The sequence below is a fragment of the Crocodylus siamensis genome, chromosome 11, assembly GCF_052110815.1.
Source record: "Crocodylus siamensis isolate JL-2025a chromosome 11, ASM5211081v1, whole genome shotgun sequence".
Lineage (NCBI taxonomy): Eukaryota > Metazoa > Chordata > Crocodylia > Crocodylidae > Crocodylus > Crocodylus siamensis.
Genome location: NC_143405.1, coordinates 16,970,617 through 16,995,385, shown reverse-complemented (window position 1 = coordinate 16,995,385; position 24,769 = coordinate 16,970,617). Strand labels below are relative to the sequence as shown.

The following is a 24,769-nucleotide window of genomic DNA, read 5'->3' as shown; positions in this document are numbered from 1 at the left end:
AGTCCATGGCCAACACCCTGCACTGCAGAGACAGGAGGAATCCAAGACCTGGTATTAATGTTCCTGGGCAACCCCTCAACAGCCTCAGGGCCCCACTCCCATCTTATGCACCTGCCAGGGCCTCCCTGAAGTTGCCTAACTTCCCTGGTGGCCCTGGCACCAAGCACTAGCCCTGGGATGCCGAGATTGCCTTTCTCCCAGTGAGACCCCACGTTAGGAGGGGAGCTGTTCCCCATCTTTTCCCCTGGGTTCCCAGGGAGCTGGAAGGTGTGTGTTCCCTAGTGCTGACCTCCCTTGCATCGGCTGGCCAAAGTGCCTTGCAGCATGGAACTGGGGACAGCCCCTGGGTCACTAGCAGGGGCTGTGGTGCCAGGGACTGGCTGCAGCTACAGGAGCTGAGAACACCTGCAGCTGGGGCTCATCCCTGTTGGAGTGGGTGAGGGCTTCCCCCTGGACTTATGAGGGGCAGGGAATTGCAAACTTGGCAGGGATCAGGACAGTCGCAGTGTCAAAAAACTTTGTGCTCCATGCCTCCATTTATCCCTTCCACCCACAGGCTCAGCTCTCCTTCAACACGGACACACTCTGCTGAGGAATCGTGGGAGTGAACTCCCCAGCTTTGGAGCCGCCAACTCCCTCTTCTGCCCTTGCGCCCTCTCCCCTGCCCCAGTCCTGCCTGCCCCGACCTCTACGGAGCAGCACTCATCCAGCATTAGCAAGACTGGCGGCCATCTCCACCTCCATTGGCGGGGCCAGTAGTGGCCTGGATCCTCCAGTCTGAGCCGGAGGCTGCTGTGGAACCCCGGTAGAGGGCAGAGCGTTGGCCTGGATGGACCAGGGGGTGGCTTGTCCCCCTGCACCAGCTGCCTGCTGGACCCACAAGCCAGGTGCACGCCTGCCCTGGACTGCCTTGACCACTTTGCCTGTGGTAGAGAAGAGGACAGGTTGCCTGGGGCTTCTGCTGCCCTGCAAGAGGGCTTTTCTGTCCGTCCCAAACCCCCGGCGCAGAGGATGGGGAGGGCACAGTACCCAGTGCTGCCCGCCCCCCCAGGCTGGAGCAGGCAGCACAGCCTTGGGGAAGGGAAAGAGGTTTTATTTTTTAATGAAATGAGATTCTCCGCTGGATGCAGCAATGCCAAGACTTGCTCCTGTAGGCACCACCCAGAGCCTTCAAGGAGCTGAGCTTTACTTCCTTCCTGCGCCAGGCAGATGTGGCTTTTCCTTTGAATACGTGGGACCTGACGGAGCTTGAGAGATGGCGCCCTGCAGTCCCAGCCTGGAGTGGGGAAGAGGCAACAGGGTTTTTCTTGCTTGGCGGAGATGGGCGCTTCCCTGCCCTTCACTATCTTTATTGCTGGGACGTGCTGGGAGTACTGCCCAACCAGAACCAAGTGCAGTAAAACGATGTGCCTGTAACATGGACCCTCCCTCATCTACGTGCAGCCTCCAGGCCTCGTGCCCTGCTGGCAATGCAGGAGTGGGGAGGGGGACAGGGATGTCATTCTGGGGCTGGAGGGGGAGCTGCTTTTGCTATAAGACTGTCCTCCCTGCCGCTCTCCTCACCTAGGAAGAGACTTGCTATTGGGGCAGTCCCATGTGTCAGAGTCCAGGCCTGTGTCCCAAGCAAACCCCCAGCAATGACCCAGCAGTGTCAGCACAGGTTTAACCAGGGTCTCCCCAGCTTCCTCAGCCTCGGCCCAGTGTGTGCCTCTCCTAGCCCTTCAACCCTTGTGATGGCCTTCCACTCCTTCCAGGGCTGGCTGTCCCCTATCCAGCCTGGCTGTGGTTCTGGGGCTGGGCTTGTTTGAGCATCACCTGCACCCCGTGCCCCTCACTTCATTCCTCTTGCTGTGTGCCTGGCTCCCAGCAGCCTTGCCTCTGCTGCTGTTCCCTCTCATGTCCTGCACCCCCAGCTCCTGTAGGAAGTGCTTTGGGGTGTCTGCAGGCAATACTGGCACTGTTCTGGCATAGCATTAACTAGGCCCCTGGCTGGAGGCATCGCCCCTCTTGCATCTCACCTGGCAGTCTTTATAATCACCCCTTCAGATGCCTGAATCTGGATCTTGGCCCAATTGGCTGCTTGCTGCAGGGGAAGGGCTGGCCCCAGAGCTGTTTTTGAGCGGTGACTCACTTTGTTTCTCATTCGGGCTGGGAGTGGTGCTGCAGGGATGAGGCAGCCTGCCAGGGCCCCTGCCCTAGGCCAGCACTTTTCTGTCTTAGCATTAATTCTGCAATAATATCACACGTGGCCAACCCGGCTGGGGTCCTGGGGATTGTGTAGTGGGGGGGTACAGTCAGGCTCACTGGGAATCTGTTTTGTGAAGAGATGCTGAGGTTTCACCTGTGCCACTGTAGAGCATTCCCAGCCCCTCTCCCTGACAGCAGCCGCTGGCAGCCCTCCCTGTTCCCCCCACCTCCAAACTCAGCTGGTTTTGTCCCTCCTTTCTGTGAAGGAGCCTGTGGCTCTGGATGGGTTTGGTTTTAACTGACTCCTGGAGACTTGTGCACCAGGGCTGATGCTGTGGTGTCAGTGCTCCCCCCTGCAGAATTTCCTTTTCCCTGGGGCTCGAGTGGCTTGTTCCTGTTCCCTGTGGCCAGCCTGACCTGTGGTGGGCAAGGGCACTGTGCTCGTCCTACCTTAGCTCTTCTGGACCCCCCACTCTCCAGTGCCTCCTAACCCAAAGGGGGCAGGGGCATCTCTCCTAGCTTTGCCCCATGTATGCAGTTGCTCTCTACCTTGGCAGCCCATTCCTGACCCCTTGGCCTCTGCCTTGTGACCTGTGCTCTGGCAGGACAGTGCTTCACATGGGCAGAAGCTTCATCGGTTGTGGAAGCCGGTTTGGGGCTGAACGGGCTGTGGGGAGAAGCCCCATGCCTGGGACTGCCGGTGCCGCTCCTGGGTGTGTCTCAGCATCTCTGTTTAATTTATTTTCCTCCACATGTGGCAGGTGCTGCTTGCAAAGCACCTTCCCCTGCCTGCCCCGCACTGGGCCTGACTAGGCTGCCTGTCAGTCAGCAAGGAGGGATGCCCCCTTTTTTTTTTTTTCTTTGTCCAGTGCTCTTTGGCACTGCGTCCCCCTCACGCATCCTTTAGTGGGAAGCTGCCAGGGTGCACTTAGCTGGCCCCGCATACCCTGTGCTTGTCTTTCTGCATCCACACGCACAACTCTGGATCCTATGGGATGCAGGCACTGTCCTTCCCCTTCACTCACCCCCTGCAGGACATCTTCCCAGCCCCTGCCCCACCTATCTGCTTCCAGGAGGCCCCAAATTTGGGGGGGAGGGGGGAGGTTTGCTGATAAATCTGAGGGCAGCTCTTTTTCAGACCATTCAGGAGTGAGGCTGAGTGGAGAAAGCAGTTTTCAGGGGCTGTGCCTTGGGCACAGGGTGGAGGGTTGATAGCAGGGGAGATTAGGCAACAGGGCTCAGCAGAGCTAGACAGGCCCCTGGTCCTGGTGTGTGCCACAAACCAGCCCAGGCTGCATCTGCAGTAGCAGGAAACTGGCCAGCCTCGATGCCATGCCAATGACAGGGTTGTGATTCCCTCCTGCAGTATTTTCACCAGGGGAGATGTACATATCTATTTTTCAGAGCTTATATTTTTGAAGTTTTTGGCAGGCTGGCGGGCTCCCTCCCTTTGTCTAAGGGTCTAAATGCATGGCATCCTGGAAAGGCAAGGCTTCAGCATTGGCTCTGTATGCCAATGATTTTAAGAACTAGTTTCCCCACTAATGTCAAAGCAGCTTCAGGTCTGCTAAAATGCAGCACAGACTGGAGTGTTAGCTGGGGTCCCTGCAGCACCCGCAGCCCATGTACCTGTGCCAAACTGCATCGCCTATCTCCCATGTTCTTCTTTGTGTGTCACCTCCCAGCTCCCTCTGCCCGTCCCCAGGCTGCCCCTTCACCCACAAACAGGCTTCAGCTCTCCAGTCTTCAGATTCCTCCCACTGACCCTTCAAAACCACTTGAGAAATCCCCCTGTCTATCCCCTCCCTCCCCAGCTCAGCAAGAACTTTGTCCTTGCCGTGCCTAGCTTGGGGCCTGATCCTGCTCTCAGTCCACCGGTGTTGTCTCCCCATAGGAGCCGGAAGGCAACGATAAAATCACTGACGCTTGTAGCTGCTGTGGGAGTCGGCACCAGGGGTAGCCAGGTGGCTGCTGGCTGGTTAGCCCTCATCTTCCAGCTCCTCCTGTCCCAAAAGGTGAGGGAATCCAATGCCAGTTGCATGGCAGGGGAGGCAGGTTCCTGGCTATGACAGCTGTCGGGTTCCTGTTTCAGTGACCAACTGTGTGAACCCAAGACAGGCAAGTTAAATGCTCCGTTAAAGGGCATAGGAATGGGCTCGGACTCGTGTCTGGAACCTGAGAGGGTCAGACATGAGCATTACCGTCGGCGAGCTCCCCCCGAGGTTACGCTTGTGCCTTCCCAGTGTGTGTTGTCTTCAGTTGGCATGAGGGGCATTTGTGGGGGAAGGTGGTGCTGCATCTGGTCTGTTGCCATGTAAGGGCCTGCACTAAGGGGCACTAGTTTAGCAAAGGTGACTTACAAACCGGCCGGGTTAGACGAGCTGTTTGTGTGTGCAGTTCCTGGGACCGAGGCCTCATCTCCAACCTCGGCTCCACAGAGCCTCCGGGGCTCCCAGTGCAGGTCCTGCTGCAGCCCAGGTTCCTTCCTGGGATCAGCCTGGCACGCAGTCTCCCCTCGGCCCTCTGCTCGGCCTGGGCGAAGCTGTCCCCATGGGTGGTACCCAGGCCCTGTGCATGTTGGCCACCCTCATGCATCCCCTTCTTCCTGAATGCTGTCCTTGTCTGCTGCCATCATCCCACCTGAGCTCGTGTCCCCTGCAGTGGAGGGAAGGACCCAGCGCTGCTTAGGAAGACTCATTAGAGCCGTAGTACTCAAAGGGGGTGAGGGAGAGCTGCAGAACAGCTGGTGAATAGGATGGGTGCTGGGCTGGGCTGGAGATGCTCCAGAAGGCTGTGATGGAGACCCTAGAGGAGGGAAGCCTGTGTGTAATCCTTGCTAACGTGGCCTGGCTCTTCAGCATGCTTTATGCACCAGGTAAAGGTGAGAGGCACTGACAGTCGGCCCTCTAGCTTCGGCAGAACCAGACCTCCTCTTTAGGCCCAGCGGTCCCAGGGTCAGTCCCACATGACAGCCCTGGCAGTTGTGACACGGGTGGCTCATTGGTGCCACCACATGGGCCTAAAGCATGTAATCCCAGAGGTACAGCAGGCTGCTCTCTTGTCTGTCTAGTCCCAGTCATCCAAGTCCTGCTATTTGGCCTGCTTCCTGACTTTGGTAGGTCCATCCCCCTTGCCAGGCCTTTGCTCGTCTGCTTGCTTTCTCTGTGCTGCACCTTGCCAGAGGCACTGGTTTGTGACTGGATGGCACCGCTGGGGCAGGAGGCGCCGCTGGACGGGGACAGTGTGGAAGAGCCTGTATATTGCTAGCAAAAAAACAAACGAGAAAATGTGAAAATTATGATTGTTTTAAATAAAAAAAAAAAAAAGAAATACCTGTAAGAGCAGCCCGTGTGTCTGTGTCATGTCTGGAGGGGTCTGTCTGGCTGCAGGAGCCTGGCAGGAAGGGCAGAGTGGAGATGCCCCCCGGTCATGAGGTGCATGAGGGCAGCCGTAGGTCTCTGGGGCAGTGGTTACGTGACTTTCCTCCCAAGCTGGGAGGGTGGGAGTTCGTACGGCCTGCCTGCCCACCCATTCCTGCTGGGCATGCCAGGGACTAGGTAGAGTAATGGCTTAAAAGTGCTACTATCCCCTGAGCTGGTTGGGTCAGGCCAGCCTGAGTAGGGGGGGATTTGGAAAAAGTCCTTAGGCACCCAGCAAGTCAGGACTCTGCAAAGGCTGACATTGCTTAGGAGCAGTGTTGCCAGATGCACACTAATCCCATACACTTAACCATTGTACAAGAAGTGATTGCAGCTATAGCCTAACAGGGTTTGGGGAGGTTCTTGGGAGCACTTGCTTTGCAAGTGAACTGATAATCAATTTGTGCTGTCTTCTGTGCCCTCATACTGGTGCTGGGTCATCCCCCAAGCCCGTGGGCTTGTTCAGAGGCACATCATACATGTGACTATATCTGAAGGCACATGGGGAACAGCAGAGGACAGTGACCTGCCCCTAAATTTAATTCAGTGGCAATAGTCAAGTACTAGGAGGTGACAGTGAATGAACCGAGATATTTGCTCTATGTGACCATGTGATCCTAGATAAAGGACTGCTTTTGGCAATGCCATGATTTTCTTTGGGCAAGATGAGCTATAGTGGGCCCTCAAGATGATTTCATGTCTCAGATCTGGCAGCACTGCTCAGGTGCACTCTCACAAGCTTCCCAGGTCTCCATGATCTGAACCAGCAAAGTGCCCAGCCCACGAGCAGTGAAACGCCCGCCTGCCCATCACCCCATGGCTGCCATGTGTCAACAGTCCTCTTCCACCAGCACCTCAGGCAAGAGGCAGTTACAAAGCCGGGTGTAACTGGACTCCACCTGGCAACACGTTCTTGTAAAATATTTACTACTGTAATAAGCAATGTATGAAAGTCAACACGGTATGACTGAGGCCCGTTACCAACAGGCATCTGAAGCAAGGGGTTCAGTTAAGGATGGCGGGTTCTGCTGGAGGGAGATTATGACAGTGGGGAGCCAGCCCTGCCAGACTGGAGTAGGGCGCATCATGAAAGGGCTTCGGGCACATCTGTTGATGATGGATCCACGTGCTTCAACCCTGAGCTTCTCTGCCAGCTGGGAAGTCTCCAACTATTTTTTACAGAGCCCCACGCTCTTAACAGTTTTAGCTAAAATCCCCAATCCCAAGTGGCAGTGCTGCGTGGGAACCAGGGCGGAGTCCACACTGTTCTCTGCCCTTGGCGCTCAGGGTAACACAAGGCACAAAGCCAGGGACTTCTGGGTTCTGAACTCTGCTCCGGGTATAGCTTTGGCCCAGTGACTTGATCTCCCTGGGTGCATCTACATGTGCTATTAATGTGCTGTAAGCTTTCTGCACTGTAAAATACTACTCAGTAAGCTTTCCCTGGGAGCATGTCCACACATGCATCTGGCGGGAGCAGTTCAGTGCAGAGCTGCTACTGCCCTGCTCTGCCCCTCTACAGCATTCAGGGGGAGCTCCAGGCTCCCCCAGGTGCCAGCCCTGGGCTGGCAAGGGGCATGAGGACAGAGGGGGATAGGGGGAGCCAAATTTCACCATTTTTGATGTGCATTAAGGGCGCACGTGTAGATGCACACCTATAATGTGCATTAAATTAGGCTAATATGCGTTAACCTTAGGCCTGTGCAAAACACCATCGCTTTATTTTGACATCCATTATGCTGTTTCAGAGGGACAGTGTTTCGTTTCATCATTTTGTTTAGTTTCGAAGCACTGTCCCATTTTGCTTTGATGAAATTGTTTTGCTGTTCTGACGCATTCTGGTGTTTTACCCATAGGCTATAATGGGGAATCATGAAAATGCCTAAAACTCTGTCATGTCTTGCCTGATTTGGATGAAAATTGCAGGGATGGTAGCCCCTTTGGAGGGCACAAAGTCTGCCATGTTTCAAGGGGATAGGTGCACAGGTTTCTAAGAAACTGCACCTCAAACTCTTCAAAACATTCTGACACATGCCAGCCGTGGCAGCCTCCTCTCACCTGGGGTGCAGATCCAGGGGTCCACACCCCCGGGAGGGCTGCTGGGCTGTGCCAGACTCCTCCCAGGGGTGCGAGCCCCTGTATCTGCATACCAGATGAGAGGAGGCTGCTGCTGCTGCCTGTCCCAGGAATTTTCTCTGGTGCTAGGTGAAGCCTGCACTCAGCGTCGGTCCCAGGTGGCAGAGAGGGCTGCCAGGCTGTGCTGGACCCCTCCCAGGGGTGCAAGCCCCTGGATCTGCACATCAGATGAGAGGAGGCAGCAATTTTCACTGATGCTGGGCATAGCCTGCACCCAGCGCTGGTCCCAAGTGGCAGAGGCAGCCTCCTCTCATCCAGGGCACAGATCTGGGGGCTCCCACCCCCAGGAGGGCTGTCAGGCTGTACTGGACTCCTCCTGAGTGTGCAAGCCCCCAGATCTGTGCCACAGATGAGAGGAGGCTGCCGCTGCTGCCTGGGACCAGCGCTGAAGCCAGTATGCCTGGATTTGAAACTCGAAACATTTTGAAACATTTTGAGTGCCCCCTTTTTGTTTCATTTTGATTTTGCTGTTTCAAGCTTCAAAACAAAACACCCAGTGAAATTTTACACAGCCCTAATTGGCATGTCTTGTGTAGCTGTGCCCTGTGTGTCTTAGGCCCCATACAATTTATGAGGAGTCTCCTCTAGTTCCAGGCACCAAGCCAGGCTTCTGGGAACAAGATCTGTTCTTCTTCTCTCTGTGCAATTCTTAAGTAGTTGCAGCATGTGATGCAACCAGGTGTTGCTGTGACAGTCCACCCACTACCCTTGCAGGATGGAGACAGGAGTGTAAGGTGGTAGGTTATATGGTGCTTGTACCATGCTGGGACAGAGTAAGAGAGTGCCTGTAATTAAAAAGCCCTGCTTATCTCCACATGACAGCCACCCAGCAGGATCCGTTCCCAGAAATCTGCACCCTTCCCAGTGCGTGGGCAGCTCAGCCAGCCTGACCAGTGCAGGAGGAGTTTGGTACCCTGGGATCATCCTGTTGATGTGCCTGGGAAGGCAGGGTCTGAGCTGGCAGATGGTGGCCTTGGGAACGAGCAGGTCAGGCTGCTATCAAGGACTGTGTGAGCGAGAGCATGTGGGGTGATTGACTTAGTTGTCATGAGGGATGTACTTAGCCATGTTAGTCTGAAGCCAAGTAGAGGGCAGGGTAGTTTTGTACCTTATAGAGCCTATAATATAGACTAACTCAAGTAGGTGTGTGTGTATATATTATATACCATACGCATTCATGAGCTGAAGTTACTTCATCAGGTGCAGCAAGCAAAGTTGTCATCATGGTCATGCTTTAAGGCCAAGCCAGCCATGGCTCTTCTCTAAGTCTTGCGCTCTCATGTGTGGTGGGCAGATGTACTGGAGATGTCATCCCCTGTGAACCCCAAACAGATAGGAAGGCAGTTTCCTAAATTACCCCAGCGATCCCCCTGCATTGGTAATCCTGGGGCACCAGGGTCTGCATAGCTGGGGCCCACAACTCCCACCTGCCGCCCCCTGCTCTGCCCCCTCATGTAGCACAGTTGGTGCCCTTCCATCCTCACCCACACCCCCCTGCTGTCCCAGCCCCAAGCGGTGCATGAGTAGAGTAGAGCCAGTCCCTCTGTGCTCTTAAGTGCAGCTGTCCGTGCCAGGCATCATGCCCTCCCCAGACCAGAGGTGCAGACATTGTGATGGAGCATGTCAGCAGGAGCCACTTCCCTTCTCCTGCATCTTGGCCTTTTTATTTGTTGCTTTTAGCCAGCATGTCCACGAAGCCTTTGTGGACTATGGAATATACAATCCAGAGGCCAGCTGGGCCATGTGAGGAGCAGCAGCTCCGCTTCTTGACAGCTCCCACACAGTGCCAGCATTACACTGCCATCCATCAGGCTGCTGTTCCTGGCAGCTCCATCCTGATGGTCGTCTTGGGCATAGCTCTGTGGAGCAGGAGGAGGCCCACAGCTGCACTGCACAGCTGGCTCCAGGACCTGCCTGCACCCTGGAGAGGAATGTGCTTGGTGGAGCTCCCGCCAGGGCGGGGCAGTGAGAGACGAGCTTTACGGGGCAGCTGGCGCAGTGTGCTCAGAGCAGCGCACGCCCCTGCCAAGCGAGGATCAGGATGGCCGAGAGCTCCAAGCTCCAGCTGTTCATCAAGGTAGGGGCTGCCCCTCGGCCAGGTAGGGGGTCGGGCATGCGGCGGGGGGCTCACCAGGAAACCCCAGCTGTAGGTGTACGCAGCGTGTCACAGCTCACAGAGCTCTGCTCGTTAACACTCCCAAGCTGATGGGGGCTGGGAGCTGTCTTTGGGCTGGGTCTGGTGGGGAGTCCGTCTCTAGACGAGTGACCCCCGAGGTTGTGCTGGGCTGCCAGAGATAGTTCAGCTGGAGCCCTCAATCCTACCTGCAGCCCCCCACTTGTCCCCCTTGCCTCACTGCCCTGACAGACCTGGCAATCTCCTGCATGTGTCTCCCTCCCAAGGGCTTGGCTCCAGGAGGCTCTGGCTAACGCTGCCCAGAGCGACTTAGCTGAAGGCGCAGAGGCTGAAAAGGCTGCACATGTTCCTGCCTCTCGCCCTCTGCCTGTGGTCAGAGGACGGTGGGTTTCTGATGCAGAGACCTGCCTGCTGCAGTGGAGGGGGCCATGTGGTGGGTGTTTGTAGCCATGAGGGTCTCCTCAGCTGATAACTGCTCGGTAGTACTGGAGGGTTTTGCCATGTTTGCTCTCTGCTTACCCTGGCTGCTGACAGGGAGCTTCCTGGGGCATTTAACACTGTCCCTAGTGAAGCTAACAGCTGCTTGCTGGTGCCCATCACAGCCAGGACCTTCCACTCTGCTCCTCTTCATCACATAAGGCTCTGCTCCCCCACTCCTCCCTCCCTGGGTGCAGGCAAGGAGCCTCCAACCCCCAGCCCAGTACACCCCCACAGAGCAGCTGTCTGGCTGGGCCATGAGCACTTTTGCCAGGTATGTGGGGGGGGCACTGAGCTGCACAGGACCTTTTGATACCTATAAGGTTTTGGCCACCTCAGGGCTTCTCATAAATGAGCCAGCAAAACTGCCTCCTGTGCAGAGAAAGGCTCAGGGAAATGGAGCACCCAGTCCCAACCAAGTCTCCCCAGCTCCAGTGCCTGCCAGCCTCACTTCCCTGAGCAGGGGCTGGACCTCTGCCTGGTTGGCAGAAACCAGCTGGGCAGCAGCAGGCACCAGGTTCTTTGGGCATTTCACCAGTGCCGACCCCCTTGCCAGCTCTTGCAGGGCCTGACCGATTGTGGGGCCATGCTCTCGGTCTGTTCCCCCCACTGGGATTTCTCTGTCAATTGGTGTTGAGAAAGCCAGCCTGGTTCCTTGCTCCTGGACACACAGTGGCCAGAGATTGGCATCACTTTAGCAGGGCTATGGTCAGTGATAAGCAGCTTTTACCTTGAGGGTCATTCTCCTCCCACATCCTTGCCAGGCCTGGTCCTGGTATCCTGGTTACTGAGCAGAGATGCCCATACTTACCTTTGACCTCTGGGGTTTGGTTCCCATATGACCCCACTGAGCCTGGGCTTCCCTATGCCTAGAAGGGCGCATTAGTGCAAGTTTCATGACTTGTTCCATCTGGGAAGATGCTGGTGCCCCCAGCGATAGCTGCAGCTGGCTCCAGGCGTCCTGCATGTAAGCACAGTGTGGCTCTGAGTAAGGGCTGTAGTGCCCACGGGCAGCTGTCCCAGCAGTCAGACCCACTGGGAGGCAACCCGGGTCTCTTAGCTGCTGGGAAGCCTTTATTCTATTGGGCCTCTGTAAACATTGTATGTGCCCTTAACCGTGCACAGGGGAGCCAGGCTCCTCCAGCCCAAGCAAGCTGGGAGCAGAGCAGAGTAGTCCCAGGGTGGTGGGGAGGAAGATTGTCATGGTGCTGCTGTGTCCTCCTTCCTCCAGTCCCTACCAATATGTTGGACGATGGAATTAGAGTTGGAAAGGGTCTGCATACACTGGGGACCTGAGCTAGAGACAGTGCAATGGCATACAACCAAGCCAAAAGCAAGGTGCTTTCTCCAGGGGAATAAACTGAATGCACAGAAACAGGTGGGGAGATACCTGACAGAGCAGTAGCAGTGCTGAGGAGGACCTGGGGACTTTGCTGGATCACTGGCTTAACAGGAGTCGGCACTGTGATGCTATAGCAAGAGCAGCAAACGCAGTCTTGGGCTGCTTAAGCAGGAGTGCTGTATGTGAGGCCTGGGGTGACAGCACCACTCTGCTCAGCCCTGGTTAGGCCTCGTGCTGCCGGGCTCTGTTAGGAAGGACGTTGAGAAAATGGAGGGGGCCCAGAGGCAGCTGACACAGCTGATAAAGGGGCTAGAACGCAAACTCTGCAAGGAGCGGTTGAGGGAACCAAGTCTGTTTAGCTTAAAGAAAAAGTGATAGCAGCTTTTTTGATAGCAGCCTTTCAAATATTTGAGGAGGGGGAACAGCCAGCTCTCCCATCAGCTGCCAAGGGCAGGGCAGGAAACAGCAGGCAAGAAATTGAGATTAGATCTCAGGAAAACCTTCGGAGCTGTCAGACAAGGGTACAAGGCGCCCAGGGAAACTGTGGGATCCCCTTTGCTAGCGGTGGTGGGGGTAGTTGGAGAACAGGCAGGCCTGGCAGCTGGCTGGGCTGGTTTAGGAACAGTGCATCCTGCATCACAGCAGCGGGGTGGAAATAGATGCCCCTTGAGGTGCTTTGCAGGCCAAGAGTCCATCCGTGCGCATGGGCAGGTTGTGTGATAATTTAGGGCAGGAAGCAGAAAAGACTCCTGCAGCCACTGAAACTGCAGGAGAAGTGTTTGGTGGCAGGACACCCTGGGCCCGTGCATAAGCCCATCTTGGCGTGGTAGCTGTGCTGTTCGGTGAGGTGGGTCCAGTGGCACTGTTTGCAAGAGGTGGCGGCATTATTGGGTGTTGTGTTCATCACCCAGGCTGGAGGTCAGGAGTGCTGGGGTGTGTTCCTGGCTCTGCTACTGCCTTTCTGACCGGCCTTAGGCAGGGCCTTTGGCAGGTCCCTTTACCCTTGGCTCTCAGTCGTCCCCACCCTAAAAACAGAGACTAATAATAAAGCGCCCAAGTCCACTGAAAGCAATGGAAATTGTGGCTTACTTGTACCCAGCTGTTGTACTCTGTAACCTAGACCAGGGGTTTCATAGATTTCATAGACATTAGGGCTGGAAGGGACCTCGGGAGATCATCGAGTCCAGCCCCCTGCCCAAAGGGCAGGAAGTCAGCTGGGGTCATAGGATCCCAGCAAGATAAGCACTCCAGTGAGTTATGCAGGCTGGATCCAAGCTGCCACAGCTGCTGTTAACACCCTTGCAGCCCTGTCACCAATTTGGGTGCCAAATGAGAATCAAAAACCAGAAATATAGCTGTGGATTTGGAGCGGGGGGTGGGGAGGGAGAAAGCCATTAATCCCCTGGGGGCTGATCACACTGGCACAGCAGCTCTGAGAGCCACAGCAAGAAGCCCCATGGGAGGTGAGTTGTCTGCCAGAGAGAAGCCCTGCAAGTCAGATGACTTCCTCTGCAGGCCAGATGCAGCCTGTGGGCTGGCTGTATGTTGGACACCCCCGGCTTAGCCATTGCTTTCCCCCTTGAGTTTCTGTCTCTCTGGGAATATGCAGCCTGTGCAATGCAGGCCTTGTGTCATGCTCCAACCTGGGTGTAGCTGTGTTGTCCAGTGTCTGACTCACCTGCCAGAACAGTCTAGGTGTAACCAGACTGCGGCATCCGCCCTGGAACAAAAGGGAAGGGCATGTAATGTTAGAATAATCTTCATTACAAAACTCCCTGCCCAGCAAGGACTCTGCCTCAGGCCTCTGTGCCAGGGGCTGGAGCTCATGCCAGGGTCTTCCCTGCACCAGAGACTATGTGAAGCTCTAGCACTTCCAGCTAACCAGACTAGGGGATTAGTGGTTCAGTCTCCTGGCAGCCCTCAATTCTGCCAGGCTCTGGAAGGGGCAAGCAGAGCATCCGTGGCCATCTGCCATCTGGAGTAACTGCTGAGCCTCTTGCAAAATCTTGTGCACTGAACTTACAGAAACAGCCTTCAGGTACATGGACACTATAACAACCACCCTGCCAGGGGATGGGGCAGGCTGGCAGAAGGCAATGGTTCCTGTGCTGAAACACCTCACCAAGGAACCCAGTAAGGCCTCATGATGCTGAGCAGGGAAGACTTGTTTTTCCCTTCTGTCTCCAGTAATGTCACAGGGTTGTGCATAACCCACGTGCTTGCTAGTCACTGAAAGGAGGAGGGCACAGCCTGGTGACTGCTGGGCATGGGGGTCAAAGCAGGTGATGGGAGTGTCCACAGTACAGCAGTCAACCTGGCTAACAAACACACCAAGCTGGGGCTTGGGGGCAATGACTTTTGATCTCTCTACTCAGTCCTCCGGTAGGAAGAAGCCACATGAGGAACAGCTGCAGGACTCAGGTTAGCCAAGGATGGCACAGCAGCTTGTTGTGATGTTGGCTGTTTCACCAAACTGGCATTTTTCTAGTGGTAAAGCACGGTCTGTCTGCAGAGGTCCCAGTGAAGGGGATGAGAGGGTCCCTCCAGATTTACCCCAGTGTAGCTGAGACTGGAGGTTGGCCCTGATGATCATTCATGATCCAGCAGCCCCACCTAGCATGTAGTTTCAGTACCATGCATCAGAGGCTGTGTACTAGCCAGCACAGGCCTGGATAAAACCAGACCCTGCTTGGCCAACACCCATGTGAGCTATGCAGAGTGTCCCTGCCTGAGCCCGAAGTGCAGGGTGGGAAGTGCAGCCTGATAGCATTGCTCTTTGTTTCCCTGTGAGTCCGTCACTGTCTTTTCTCTGCAACACCAACAAAGACACCGCCTTCCTTGGCACCAGCTTCCTTTGCCCATGGTCTGTCACTGTACAAGCCATAGGATTATCTGAAGGAAACTACTTTTGCTTTTGCAAAGCTGATTCTTACCCCAGCTGGTACAGTTGATCCCTTGGTCACAGTGTCCAGGCAGCCAGGGCTTATGGCTCTGACTTGTCTCTGATCACAGTCTCCCTGCATTGTACGGATGGAGGAAACAGGCATGGAAGGGTTCAGCGTGAAAGCCAGCCTGCACAGGATCGGACCCTTCAGAAACCCCCCAGCCCTGCGTGTAGGAGGGAGGAGACTTCCCAGGGTGTAGGAGGGAGTGGGGGAGGAAGGCTGCAGACGTTGCCCCTGGCACAAGGGTGCTATGTGTCTCCACAGGCCAGCGATGATGGCGAGAGCATTGGGCACTGCCCCTTCTGCCAGCGCCTCTTCATGGTCCTGCTGCTCAAGGGTGTGCCCTTCACTCTGACCACCGTGGATGTGAAAAGGTGAGCAGAAAGGCTGGGCCAGGAAAGCCACTGCAAGTTGCCCACACCCCTCTCCCCCCTAGGAGACCCACCCACTTCCATGGAGACCCCTGCCTCTCCCTTCACCTGTGTGTCCCCCCAGGTGACTCTCACCCAGAACCAGGAAAGGAGACTGGACAGACTGGAAAAGCCCAAGCTGCCTCTTCCCCTTGACCATGCTAGCTCACCTCCTGCTCTGCAGTGTGATGGGGCAGGCAACGAGTTCTGGCTGTTCAGGGCAGCACAGCAGGGCACTTGCTGGCAGAGGACAGCAGGCTGGCACACGGCCGCTGCCTGGCTTGCATCTGCAGCCAGGTGCATGGCAGCACCTGCTGGCCTCTGCCCCAGGGTCACTGTGAGCCCCTCTCCCTGCAGATCCCTGGATGTGCTGAAGGCTTTTGCTCCAGGGTCCCAGCTGCCCGTGCTGCTGTATGATGGGGAGCCCAAAACCGACACCATCAAGATTGAGGAGTTCCTGGAGGAGACACTGAGGCCCCCAAAGTGAGTGGCCAGCCCTTCCCTTGGGCACTGTCATCCCCACACAATCAGGGCAACAAAGATCAGTCCCTAGGGGTGGGGGGACGCTGTGCTGGGGGCAGGGATGGGGAACATGATGGTTCCTTCAGGGCTGGTGGGAGGGGGAAGCAGGGTGGAGCAGGGTGGGAAGGCAAGAGTTGGACTGTGATGGGGTGGGATGAAATGGGGTAAGAGAGGACAAGACAGGCACAAGGACATGGGAGGAGAGAAAGGAGGAGAGGGGAGACTTTGGGGCACAGCAGTGGACTCCGAGTCCATGTGGCTTCTCGGGCTTGCCCTAACCCAGGCCCACAGCTCTGCCCCAGCTCACAGCCTCCCTCCTTCGGCCTCTTGCAGGTACCCAAGCCTGGTTCCACGGTACAAGGAGTCCTTCACGGCAGGCAACGACGTTTTCCACAAGTTCTCTGCATACATCAAGAACCCACTGCCTGCCCAGGATGAAGGTGAGGGCTTGTCATGCCAGGGATGGACAGGAGGGCATCCACAAGCAGCCACATGGGGCAGGGCCCTGCTGCCTTCCTTGGCACCATGCTGCCAGCCCCACGCGCCTCCCTCTGCCCCACGCAGGCTTGCTGCTGCTCTCCTCAGCTTTATCAGCCTAAAACCCCTCCCAGGCCTCCCCACTGCTGAGTCAGACCTTGCCTGGCCCTTCTCATGAGTCACCACTGGCACTGGCTCCCCTTCCTCTGCCAGAGGTCTCCGCTCTGCTGGAAGGGGCTCACTGCAGGGCAGGTGGGGAGCTCTCACCCCAACTCGGGCACCCCCAACTCTGCCTGCAAGGAAGGAGCAGCTGAAGCCCTGGAGTGAGCTATGGCACAGGGGCATGGTCCTGTGCCCTGAGCCACCCTGGCCTGGGGGTGGTTGGGACTGACCCTGGAGCTGGCAGGGCAGCTTTCACCAGCAGAGGAAGGTGGCTCATCCTTGCATGGGGCAGGGGCTAATAGGGGCTGGCCAGCAGATAGCAACACCATGCCAGCCCTTGCAGGACTCTGTGGGCCTTGTGCTGATTGCTCTGCTCCCCACGCCCTAGCCCTGCAGAGTGGTCTGCTGAAGGCCCTGTGGAAGCTGGACACGTACCTGCGCACGCCCCTGGAGTACGAGCTCACCCAGGACCCCCGCCTCACCGTGTCCCGCAGGCGTTTCCTGGACGGGGACCAGCTCACACTAGCTGACTGCAGCCTGCTGCCCAAGCTCAACATCGTCCACGTGAGTGCAGGATCCCCTGAAGCAACCCCTCACCCTGCTCCACCCTGGGAGCCCTCCCATGGCTGGTCACTGCTGCCACATTGAGCCCTACACAAGCTGGTGTTTGGCTGGGGCAACTCCCTACATCCCAAGGACAGAACAGCAGCAGGAGATGGGATTTTTTCCATGGGCGCAGATCCCAGACAAAGCCCTCAGCTCCACACAGCTCTCCGAGTTGCAGACGAGCACAGTGCACTCCAGCTGGGGCCTGCAATCCAGGAGGCTTTGCTGAGAAAGCAGCGGGCTGCCCTGGGTGAGGTAGCGGGGGGAAACAGTCTGAGTGTAGAGGATAAGAAACACTGCTGCTTCTCCCCGCAGGTTGTTTGCGAGCACTACCGGCAATTTGGGATCCCCAAGGACCTGCAAGGCATCTGGCAGTATCTGAACAATGCCCAAGAAGTCAAGGAATTCAAGTACACCTGCCCCAACAGTGAGGAGATCGTGCAGGCCTATAGTTCTGTGGATCGGTCCTCCAGCGAGCAGAGGCCGCTACCATCTCCACGTTCACCGATGGCTCCCCTGTCCCCCTCCATGAACAGCCAGTGCCAAAGCCCCAGAGCAGGAGGTGGGGCTGGGGGAAGGGTGTAGAGATGGACCTGATGGGGCTGTGCTGTGAAATAAGCCTGTGTGTTATCCACAAGCACCAAACAGCGGTGGAGGGAGCAAGAGCTGCTCCAGGCTTGTGCCCTGAACAGCCATGGCCCAGCACTGCTCCTGGACTGGGGCAAGCTGGGCCTGGGTTACTTCAGGGCAATGCCAGCAGTCCTACCTGATTTAGGAAGGGCTTTAGCCCAGCAGGAGGCTGCTCTTTGGTGGCCGTCACCTCTTCTCCCTCCAGCCTGCCCCATGCACCCTGAAGCCCTCCCTAAGAGAGGATCTTCTGGGAAGCCTCTTCAGCTAATATCCTTCCATCTTGTCTGACGTGCTCCCTCAAGGCCTCTTACTCCAGCCCCCTGCTTCTCCAGCCCCATCAAGACTTGGAGGTAGAAGTACTCTATGTACAATCAGGAGGCATGGCTACCTTCTCAAGACCAACCCTCTCCATAACCTGCCTGCTAAGGACACGGTGATAACAGATGCCTCAGAGCTGGAATGGAGCAGAACAGGCTGCAGAGAAGACTTCTGGCAGCCGGGAGCTCCCCTGGGGCCTGGGCAGTGCATCCCAGCTGGCATGGAGGGAAGGCAGGTGGCAGAGGAGACCAGCAAGGCTGGAGAAAGCTGCATGAACCTGCCCACTAAGGCTCTTCCCTGTGCTAAAAGGGCAGCCCTCACTATGCTGGGAGCTGTAGTTTCCATCCCAGGCCACTCTGCACCTGTTGTCAGCAAGAGGCGCGTTTCCTGCAACAAATAGGGTCTCAAGAGTGGTGAGTCCCACAGATCTTCAGGAGCCAAGAAGCCTTCCTAGAAGCAACACCTGCAGCAAGACCAGCACTTGGCAAGGGGGTAAATCTACACTAATGCCCGTCCATGGAAGGAGGTGGGTTCCTGCCAAAGGCTAGCCCAGCCCTAACTGAGCCCTGTACTAGCATCACAGTGGCCTTTAAAAAGAGCCAGGGACAGGGAGGTTGTGAGAGGGAAAAAAAACCAGTTGTACAGTACAGTGTGCCACCCCTGGTGTTCAAAGTCACAGGTGCTGGAAGCTGGCTCGCAGCCCTCTGCTGAGGTATCAGGGTTGAGAGGCTCATTGCCCAGCTACCCCCAGGCTCTCTGCCACCCGGTCCAGTAGCAACAAGCCTCATCCCTACTTTGTCCCAAACCTCACCACATTTGTCTCTAGCAGATCGGATTTGTCTACTGTCCTAGAGCTTTTAAGAGTCAATAAAGAGGAAAGAAAAGCAAAGCACAGCACATCGTGGTGTTGAACAATAACTGACCTTCTCCAGGGAGGGGAAGTTTCTTGACCACATGTGGGCTACACAGGGCACAGCTGACATGGGAGCCCTGGGAGAGGGGGGTTGCAGCTCTCCCTGTCCACAACTATAGCCCTGTAGTTACAGATGATCTTGCTTCCCGCAAGGTCCATCACCAAGTGACCAAAAGAGCCAAATGCAGTAAGACCAGGCTATTAGCACACAAAGCAAAAAGTCACTAGTTTATTTAAAATAAGTTATGGACACAGGTTGGGTAATTAAAATAGCCAGATAAAAATGTCATTAAAATGTAATTCATTCAAAGTCAAATTCATTCTAAGCCCGGAGGGTAAAGCAGATGGGGGGGGTGGGGGGGGGTGGCGGCAAGGGAAACAGGACTGCCTCTGAGCCCTTCCCTGCCTGCTGGAAAAGGGGGAGCAGCTCCCCACAGAGCTGAGTCCATGGGCCCTGAGGTTCTGCTGCCTGCCTCTGCTTGCAAGCCTTGCAAGACCTACCACACTGGTCACAAGGCTTCAGGTTTCAACTGTCCTCCAGGGACTCAGGCAGGGCTGGGCACTGTTGAGCTTTATAATTCATTTGCAGTAAAATCCCCTTAGATGCTGTGAAAAGCCATGCATTGTCCTCATAAAAAAAAGGGCCCAGGTTGGGGTCAGGAGTCTTCAAAGTCTACCCCAGTTGGTGCTTTCTTACTGAAAGAAAAGGGAGGGGAAAATGAGGTTTGAATCCTGGGTGTAGTCATTTTGCAGCTCCTGATCCATCAGCCATCTTACAAGCAAATCCCCACAGAAGCTACCAGGCAACCTCAGAGCACATGTCTGCCCAACCCAGCCTTGGGGGTCAGGTAGGGCCCAGCTGAGTGCTGGGCCACGGTACTGGACTCACTGGGGCTTGGAGTCCAGGAGAAGATGAGACGTCAAGAGTTACCTTTTGAATCCAGGGTTTATGAGAGACTCCCCTGGGACTCTTCTCTTGGCCAGAACAGCTGAGCCTCCACCTTGATTCTTCTTGGGACTCATACCTGCTTGGAAAAGAGAAGACATGGGTGGTGAAAGGGCTGCCCTTGCCAACGAAGGACAAGCACAAGCCTTGTGGGGTAACACCTGGCTGCACTTAATGGGGCCCAGAGCTAGAGAGAACCCCAGGGGCCCTCTGCACACAGCAGCCTTGGCCAAGCCCCATCCCTCCTCTGCTTCTAAGGAAGGCCAACAGGAGTTTTGCTTTGGGGACTGGAAGGACCAGATCTGTGCCTGCTGATGTTCAGAGTCCCAAGTTGCCATGAACAGTAGTGGAGATCCCAGCTGGCACCAGGTCTGAGACAGCAGAGAGGGACCTGTCCACCATGATCCTGGATGGAGCGACACTAGCTTAAGAGCCAAGCACAAAGGTTTCAGTGCTTGGCAGCATTCACACTGCAACTTCAGTTCAAGGGGAACATGGGTAATACTGGCCAGTGCACCTGCCTGGTGGTGCATCCCACAGACAAGGCAGGGAGGTGCACTGTCATGGTAGACACTGTATCATTTCCTGATCTGAAGGATTCTGCAGCCCCCAGCAACAAATCATGGTGGGGGACTAGGCTGCATTTAAGGGTGCCAAATTCATGGCTCTTGGAGTCTTCTGCAGTGCCCAGATCCAACTGCAGAAGTAGCAAGCTGCAGGCAGAGCAGCAAAGTCCTGGCATCTAGGTTACCCACCCCGCCGGCTCCCTACCTGGCATCAACAGCTTTTGGCTTCTGGGTTGGTTCTTCTCAGGGCTGCACACAGCAGCAGCAGCCGCAGCAGCACCTTCTGCCACTGAAGAGGGCAAACAGAAACAACCACATCAGATAAGGCTCTTGGCAAGTCCTGCTCCAGATGCAGAGGCCTGTGTCACCCAGAGCAGGAGTACAGTGAGGAAAGGAAGCCAAGTGATGCTGTACCTCACACACTATGCTCTCCATGAGCAAACTCCTGCTCTTCTTCCCAGGGCTCACAGCCCCACAACCTCCATCCCATGCCCACAGGGGAGTCGTTGTTAAATCACTGTGTGGCCACCAGCATCCCAGGACAGGGACCTCTGAGGTCACCATTTGCATGGCACCAGCTACATACATGCGCTTACACCAGGGGTGCACAAAATACAGCCTATGGACCAGGCCCAACTCAAAAAGTGATTTTGCCTGGCCTGCAGCAGGTCCTTCGGCCCCACCTGGCTCAGGAGCAGGAGGGAGACACCGAGATCTTGAGGTGATGACAGTGCAGGGCCGGGGCAGAGCCCCAGTTCTGAGAGCAGGGACATGCCCCGAGTGCATTGCAGTTCTGCCCCAGCCCCACACTGTTACCGCCCCAAGATCCCAGGGTCTCCGGGAGCCATGCAAGCAGGGCAATCCAATTGCATCCGCCTGGCAAAGCAACCTGCCCGTGTGGCTCCTGGCCAGTCTTCAGGAAGACCTTGGGATCTTGGGACAGTAACTGTGCGGGGCCAAGGCAGAGCCGCGATTTGTTCCCTAGAGAGCCCCCCATTGCAGGGGCATGTGGACAGCAGATCACAGCTCTGCCTTGGGCCCCAGACCCCAGCCCCATGCTGTCACTGCCCCATGATCCTGGCCTCACCTGCCCCTCCCACTCCTGAACATCACTCCCAGCCTGTCTGTGGCCCTGACCTACACAGGAAGTTTTGGTGAGTTGTTGTAGGGGTGTGGGTGAAGAAGGGGAGGGTATGCTGACCCAGCCTGTGGGCCTAAATAATTGCCCACCCCTGGCTTACATGCTTGGGCAGCAAGGATCTCTCTGGGCTTCCCTTCTTCTACTCAAACACCCAGCACCACCTCACCAACCCATGTGGGTTTTTACCCCTACAGCAGAAAGACCCATGCAGGGCTCCAACACAAGGCAAATTTCTCTTCTCTTGAGTGTCTGGTTGCACAACAGACTTCAGTATTTGGTTCCACAATATCAACCCAGCCCAGCCCAGGTGTGTATCAAGAGGAGGTGTAGGTTAGTTCTGGACTGGTCATTGCCCAGGTGGCACAAGTAACCCACCTTCCCTCTGCCTGGCTCACAGCAACACCTGCAATGGCTGCATTGGGGCCCTTTTCAAACTCAGTCCTGTTCCTGCCCCACGTGCGCAAGATGCACAGGGATGATGCAAGCTGCCTTATCCTGTGACTCTGGAAGAAGCAGAAAGACAACTGTGCCTTCTCCTCATCACCTGCCCCAGGTAACCTCTGCCAGCCTAGAGCATGTTCTGCCCAGGGCTGGTCCCGCTGCAGCCTAGCTTTCCAGAAGCAGGTAAGATTTGTATCCATTGTCGGTAGCCAAGGAGCGGCAGCCCTGGAACACTGTGCTCCTACCATACCAGGAACCAGCATTTCATGGTGCTGCAATGAGCGAGCCTCTCTCTGGACCACTCAAGAGGTCATGCTCTGAATTAAAGGGGAGCTCAGATTTAGCAGCTCTACTGAGAGCTGCACTCCCTCCCTCCCCTGCCCCCAAAACAGGCTTGCACATGCACACATGCCTGGTACCTTCAAGACGTTTTTCCAAGCTGCTGACATAACCCACGAGGCCAAACATCAGAGCCTGGAGCCGTATCCTGGCTTCAGAGGAGGGCAGTTTGAAGAGGTCAAAGGTCAGGCTCCAGGCATCTTCCTTGAGCTCCAGGGTGGCTCTGCCGTTGTGCACCGTCAGGGCAGCCGTCCTGTGCTCAAAGGCTTCTCTGCATAGGCAAGAGACTGAAGTGACACAGGGGCCTCAAAGCCAAGCACAGACAGACTGGATCATCTGGCCCCATAGCAGGGGGACTGTGCAGGGGAGCTCACCTGAACTTTGTGCTGTAATCCTCAGAGATCCCGCTCTGGGCCATCTGAAACACAGAAACCGCAGAGGAAGGCTGAGCTGCCGGTGACAGACAAGCGGGGAACAGATCCATTCTCACCTCATGCCTAGGTTAGGGCCATTCTACACCTACTCATCACCAGCGCAAGGCCCTATCTACATCACTCCTGAGACCACCCCAAACTCAAATAAAGGCATCCCACCACCATCCCACCCCAATGCCACTCTGTCTCAGGTGTGCGGGAGAGCACTAACTAGGATGTGCATGTGCAGAGCAAAAACTGGTGGAGGCTTCCCAGCCGGGCTCTCAGGAGCACCACAGAAGCAGCGCAGACAGTGCCTTAGTGACCATCCAAGTCCTGGGACAGAGATGAGTCAGGCACACCCCTGCCACCAAATGTCAGAGTAGAGCCCAAGCTGCGTCAAAGGAGACTCCCTCGTGCCAGACTATCTTCAGATGCCCTACTCCTTCTCTCTGCAGACAATGCTCATGAGAAGATGGCTGCAGGGTGACCCACCAGGCATTACCATTTCCCTCCCCATGCACGTGGAGACACCAAGTGACTGAAACCCATTTCCAGCCCCAGGGCTGCAAGGCAGTTTGATACATTTCAGCCTGACACCACATCACCTGCACAGGGCAGATGGGCACAAGAAGCAGAGGGACAGGTCAGTGCATGACCATACCCGACACACAGGGTGGATCAGTCATAGACGTGAAGGACCCCCACGGTGCGTGGAGTATGACCCTGAAGTTGCACATGTCCCATCATGACTGCATCGGGCTCAGTAACTTGAGTCCAGAAGTTAGCTCAGAACTCAAGTGGCAGGAAGGCAGCCAAGAGAGATCACCCACCACTTCCTTTGATACCTTCTTCCACTGGTTAATCAGGCTATAAAGCACATGTGCCTCGTTTCCTATTTGAATGTGTCTGATTGTTTATCTTCCTGCCCTTAGCCCTTGTTATGGCTGCCTCTGATAAAGGAGGTTTTTAGTTCCCAGGATTTTCTCCCCAGGAGGGGAAATCTAAAACCAGTAATTGATATTGACTGCAGCATAGAAGCCTGGATAATCACCTTTTACAGGTATAATCAAGGGCTCTATTTCTCTTATAGTTGTTTTGTTTTCCAGTTTCCCCATGTTTGTTGTCAGGCCAATTCCTGTGGTTTTGAATAAACTGCTATACTCTGTGTTTTAAACTGCCTGAAATTTAAGCTCCCTGCCTCTGCAGACCCATTTCAGCTGGCTAGCTGTGAGTGGAGCCCTTTATAACCAACATCTCAGCTGTTACACAGCCCGCGTTACCCACATGTCCTTCCAGCTTCTCCTGCGTGAAGTCAGTGCTCCAGACCTCAAATGCATTGGTTACACTGAGGAAGACAAGAGCGGATGGGATTAGACCAGGGAAGGGCAATTATTTTGGGCAGAGGGCCGCTTACTGAGTTTTGGTGAGCCATCGAGGGCCACATCACAGGCAGCCCAGTGCAGATAAATGTTAATTTTCTAAATTTTTTAGGGGCCCTGCGGGCTGGATAGAACAGCCTGGCGGGCCGCATCCGGCCCCCGGGCTGCATTTTGCCCACCCCGGATTAGGAGGATCCTGTCAAGCTGACGCCTGTCTATCCAGTGGCTGGAAGCAGCCCGGGGCTTTGTGCCAAAGGGAGAGCAGCCTTTGCCACGGGGGATGATTTACGTTCCACGCTTTCGCTGGCCTCTTCTCCCCTCGCTCTGGGGAAGGCCCAAAGCGGAGCGACAGGTGCTGGAAACCCCTGGGCCAGAGCCAGGCTCCCGTTTACCAGCGCCTCTGCTCCTAGGCCTCGGCACAGCTGGGAGGCGCAGGCGCAGAGGGAAGCGCCGGTTGCAGCCGCCGCCTTTCAGCGCCACGCTCCCGGCCCTTGAAACCGAGGCACAAGGGCCGTCTCACACCCGGGGCCCTCGCACCATAGCCTTGCGCCACGGGCTTGAAGCCGGCGCCCCCTCCCCTGCAGCCGGGCGGGCTCCGGTCCAGCGGCCCCGCGCGCTGCGAGGGGGGCCGGGGCGGAGCCCGGTGGCCGCCCCGGCCCGCACTCACTAGGCGTTGAAGGCGGCGCCCGGCTCCGCGCCGCAGTAGCAGACGTAGCGCTGCGCCCCGTGCCGCGCGCGGAAGAAGGGCCCGGCCGGCGGCTCCATTCCGGCGGCCCGCCGGGGCGCAGCCGCCTACACCCACCCCCGGCTCCGCCCCGAGAGGCGGTTAAAGGGGCTGCCCGGGACTGGGCGCCGCCTCCTGC

The 24,769-nt window shown here is 56.2% G+C and overlaps 3 protein-coding genes across 7 annotated transcripts in view; 2 read left to right on the top strand and 1 right to left on the bottom strand.

Moving 5' to 3' along the window:
* ABCA2 (ATP binding cassette subfamily A member 2) overlaps positions 1-5,525 on the top strand; it is an 86,743-nt gene extending 81,218 nt beyond the window's left edge. For all 4 annotated transcript variants that reach the window (XM_090022776.1, XM_090022774.1, XM_090022775.1 and 1 more), the window contains exon 49: positions 557-5,525. In XM_090022776.1, coding sequence (XP_089878902.1) covers positions 557-592 — 36 coding nt within the window. In that variant the 3' untranslated portion in view covers positions 593-5,525. The remainder of the gene's footprint in view (positions 1-556) is intronic.
* A 4,207-nt stretch (positions 5,526-9,732) lies between these two features.
* On the top strand, positions 9,733-18,899 carry CLIC3 (CLIC family member 3). The gene is made up of 6 exons (XM_090022756.1): positions 9,733-9,819; positions 14,905-15,014; positions 15,408-15,533; positions 15,906-16,012; positions 16,600-16,775; positions 17,133-18,899. Exons 1-6 carry the CDS (start codon positions 9,784-9,786, stop codon positions 17,400-17,402), a joined length of 825 nt encoding a protein of 274 aa, XP_089878882.1. The 5' UTR covers positions 9,733-9,783; the 3' UTR covers positions 17,403-18,899.
* Positions 18,900-19,042: 143 nt separating this feature from the next.
* On the bottom strand, positions 19,043-24,755 carry PAXX (PAXX non-homologous end joining factor). 2 transcript variants are annotated; one of them, XM_090022758.1, is made up of 7 exons: positions 24,574-24,755; positions 23,812-23,872; positions 22,486-22,529; positions 22,192-22,382; positions 20,396-20,479; positions 19,610-19,703; positions 19,043-19,374 (listed from the first exon to the last, which is right to left on the bottom strand). In XM_090022758.1, the coding sequence occupies exons 1-7, from the start codon at positions 24,669-24,671 to the stop codon at positions 19,335-19,337; spliced, it is 612 nt and encodes a 203-aa protein (XP_089878884.1). In that variant the 5' UTR covers positions 24,672-24,755; the 3' UTR covers positions 19,043-19,334. The 2 variants fall into 2 exon arrangements, with proteins under 2 accessions (XP_089878884.1, XP_089878883.1); XM_090022757.1 differs by having other exon boundaries at positions 19,610-19,706; positions 24,574-24,714.
* Between the last annotated feature and the right edge of the window lie 14 nt (positions 24,756-24,769).

Coding starts and splice junctions, on each gene's coding strand:
- CLIC3 (XM_090022756.1), top strand. CDS start 9,784: ATGGCCGAGAGCTCCAAGCTCCAGCTGTTCATCAAG. Junction 15,015..15,407: donor ACCACCGTGGATGTGAAAAG/GTGAGCAGAAAG, acceptor CTCTCCCTGCAG/ATCCCTGGATGTGCTGAAGG. Junction 16,776..17,132: donor CCAAGCTCAACATCGTCCAC/GTGAGTGCAGGA, acceptor TTCTCCCCGCAG/GTTGTTTGCGAGCACTACCG.
- PAXX (XM_090022757.1), bottom strand. CDS start 24,671: ATGGAGCCGCCGGCCGGGCCCTTCTTCCGCGCGCGGCACGGGGCGCAG. Junction 22,383..22,485: donor GATTACAGCACAAAGTTCAG/GTGAGCTCCCCT, acceptor TTGCCTATGCAG/AGAAGCCTTTGAGCACAGGA. Junction 20,480..22,191: donor CTTGGAAAAACGTCTTGAAG/GTACCAGGCATG, acceptor TGCCCTCTTCAG/TGGCAGAAGGTGCTGCTGCG.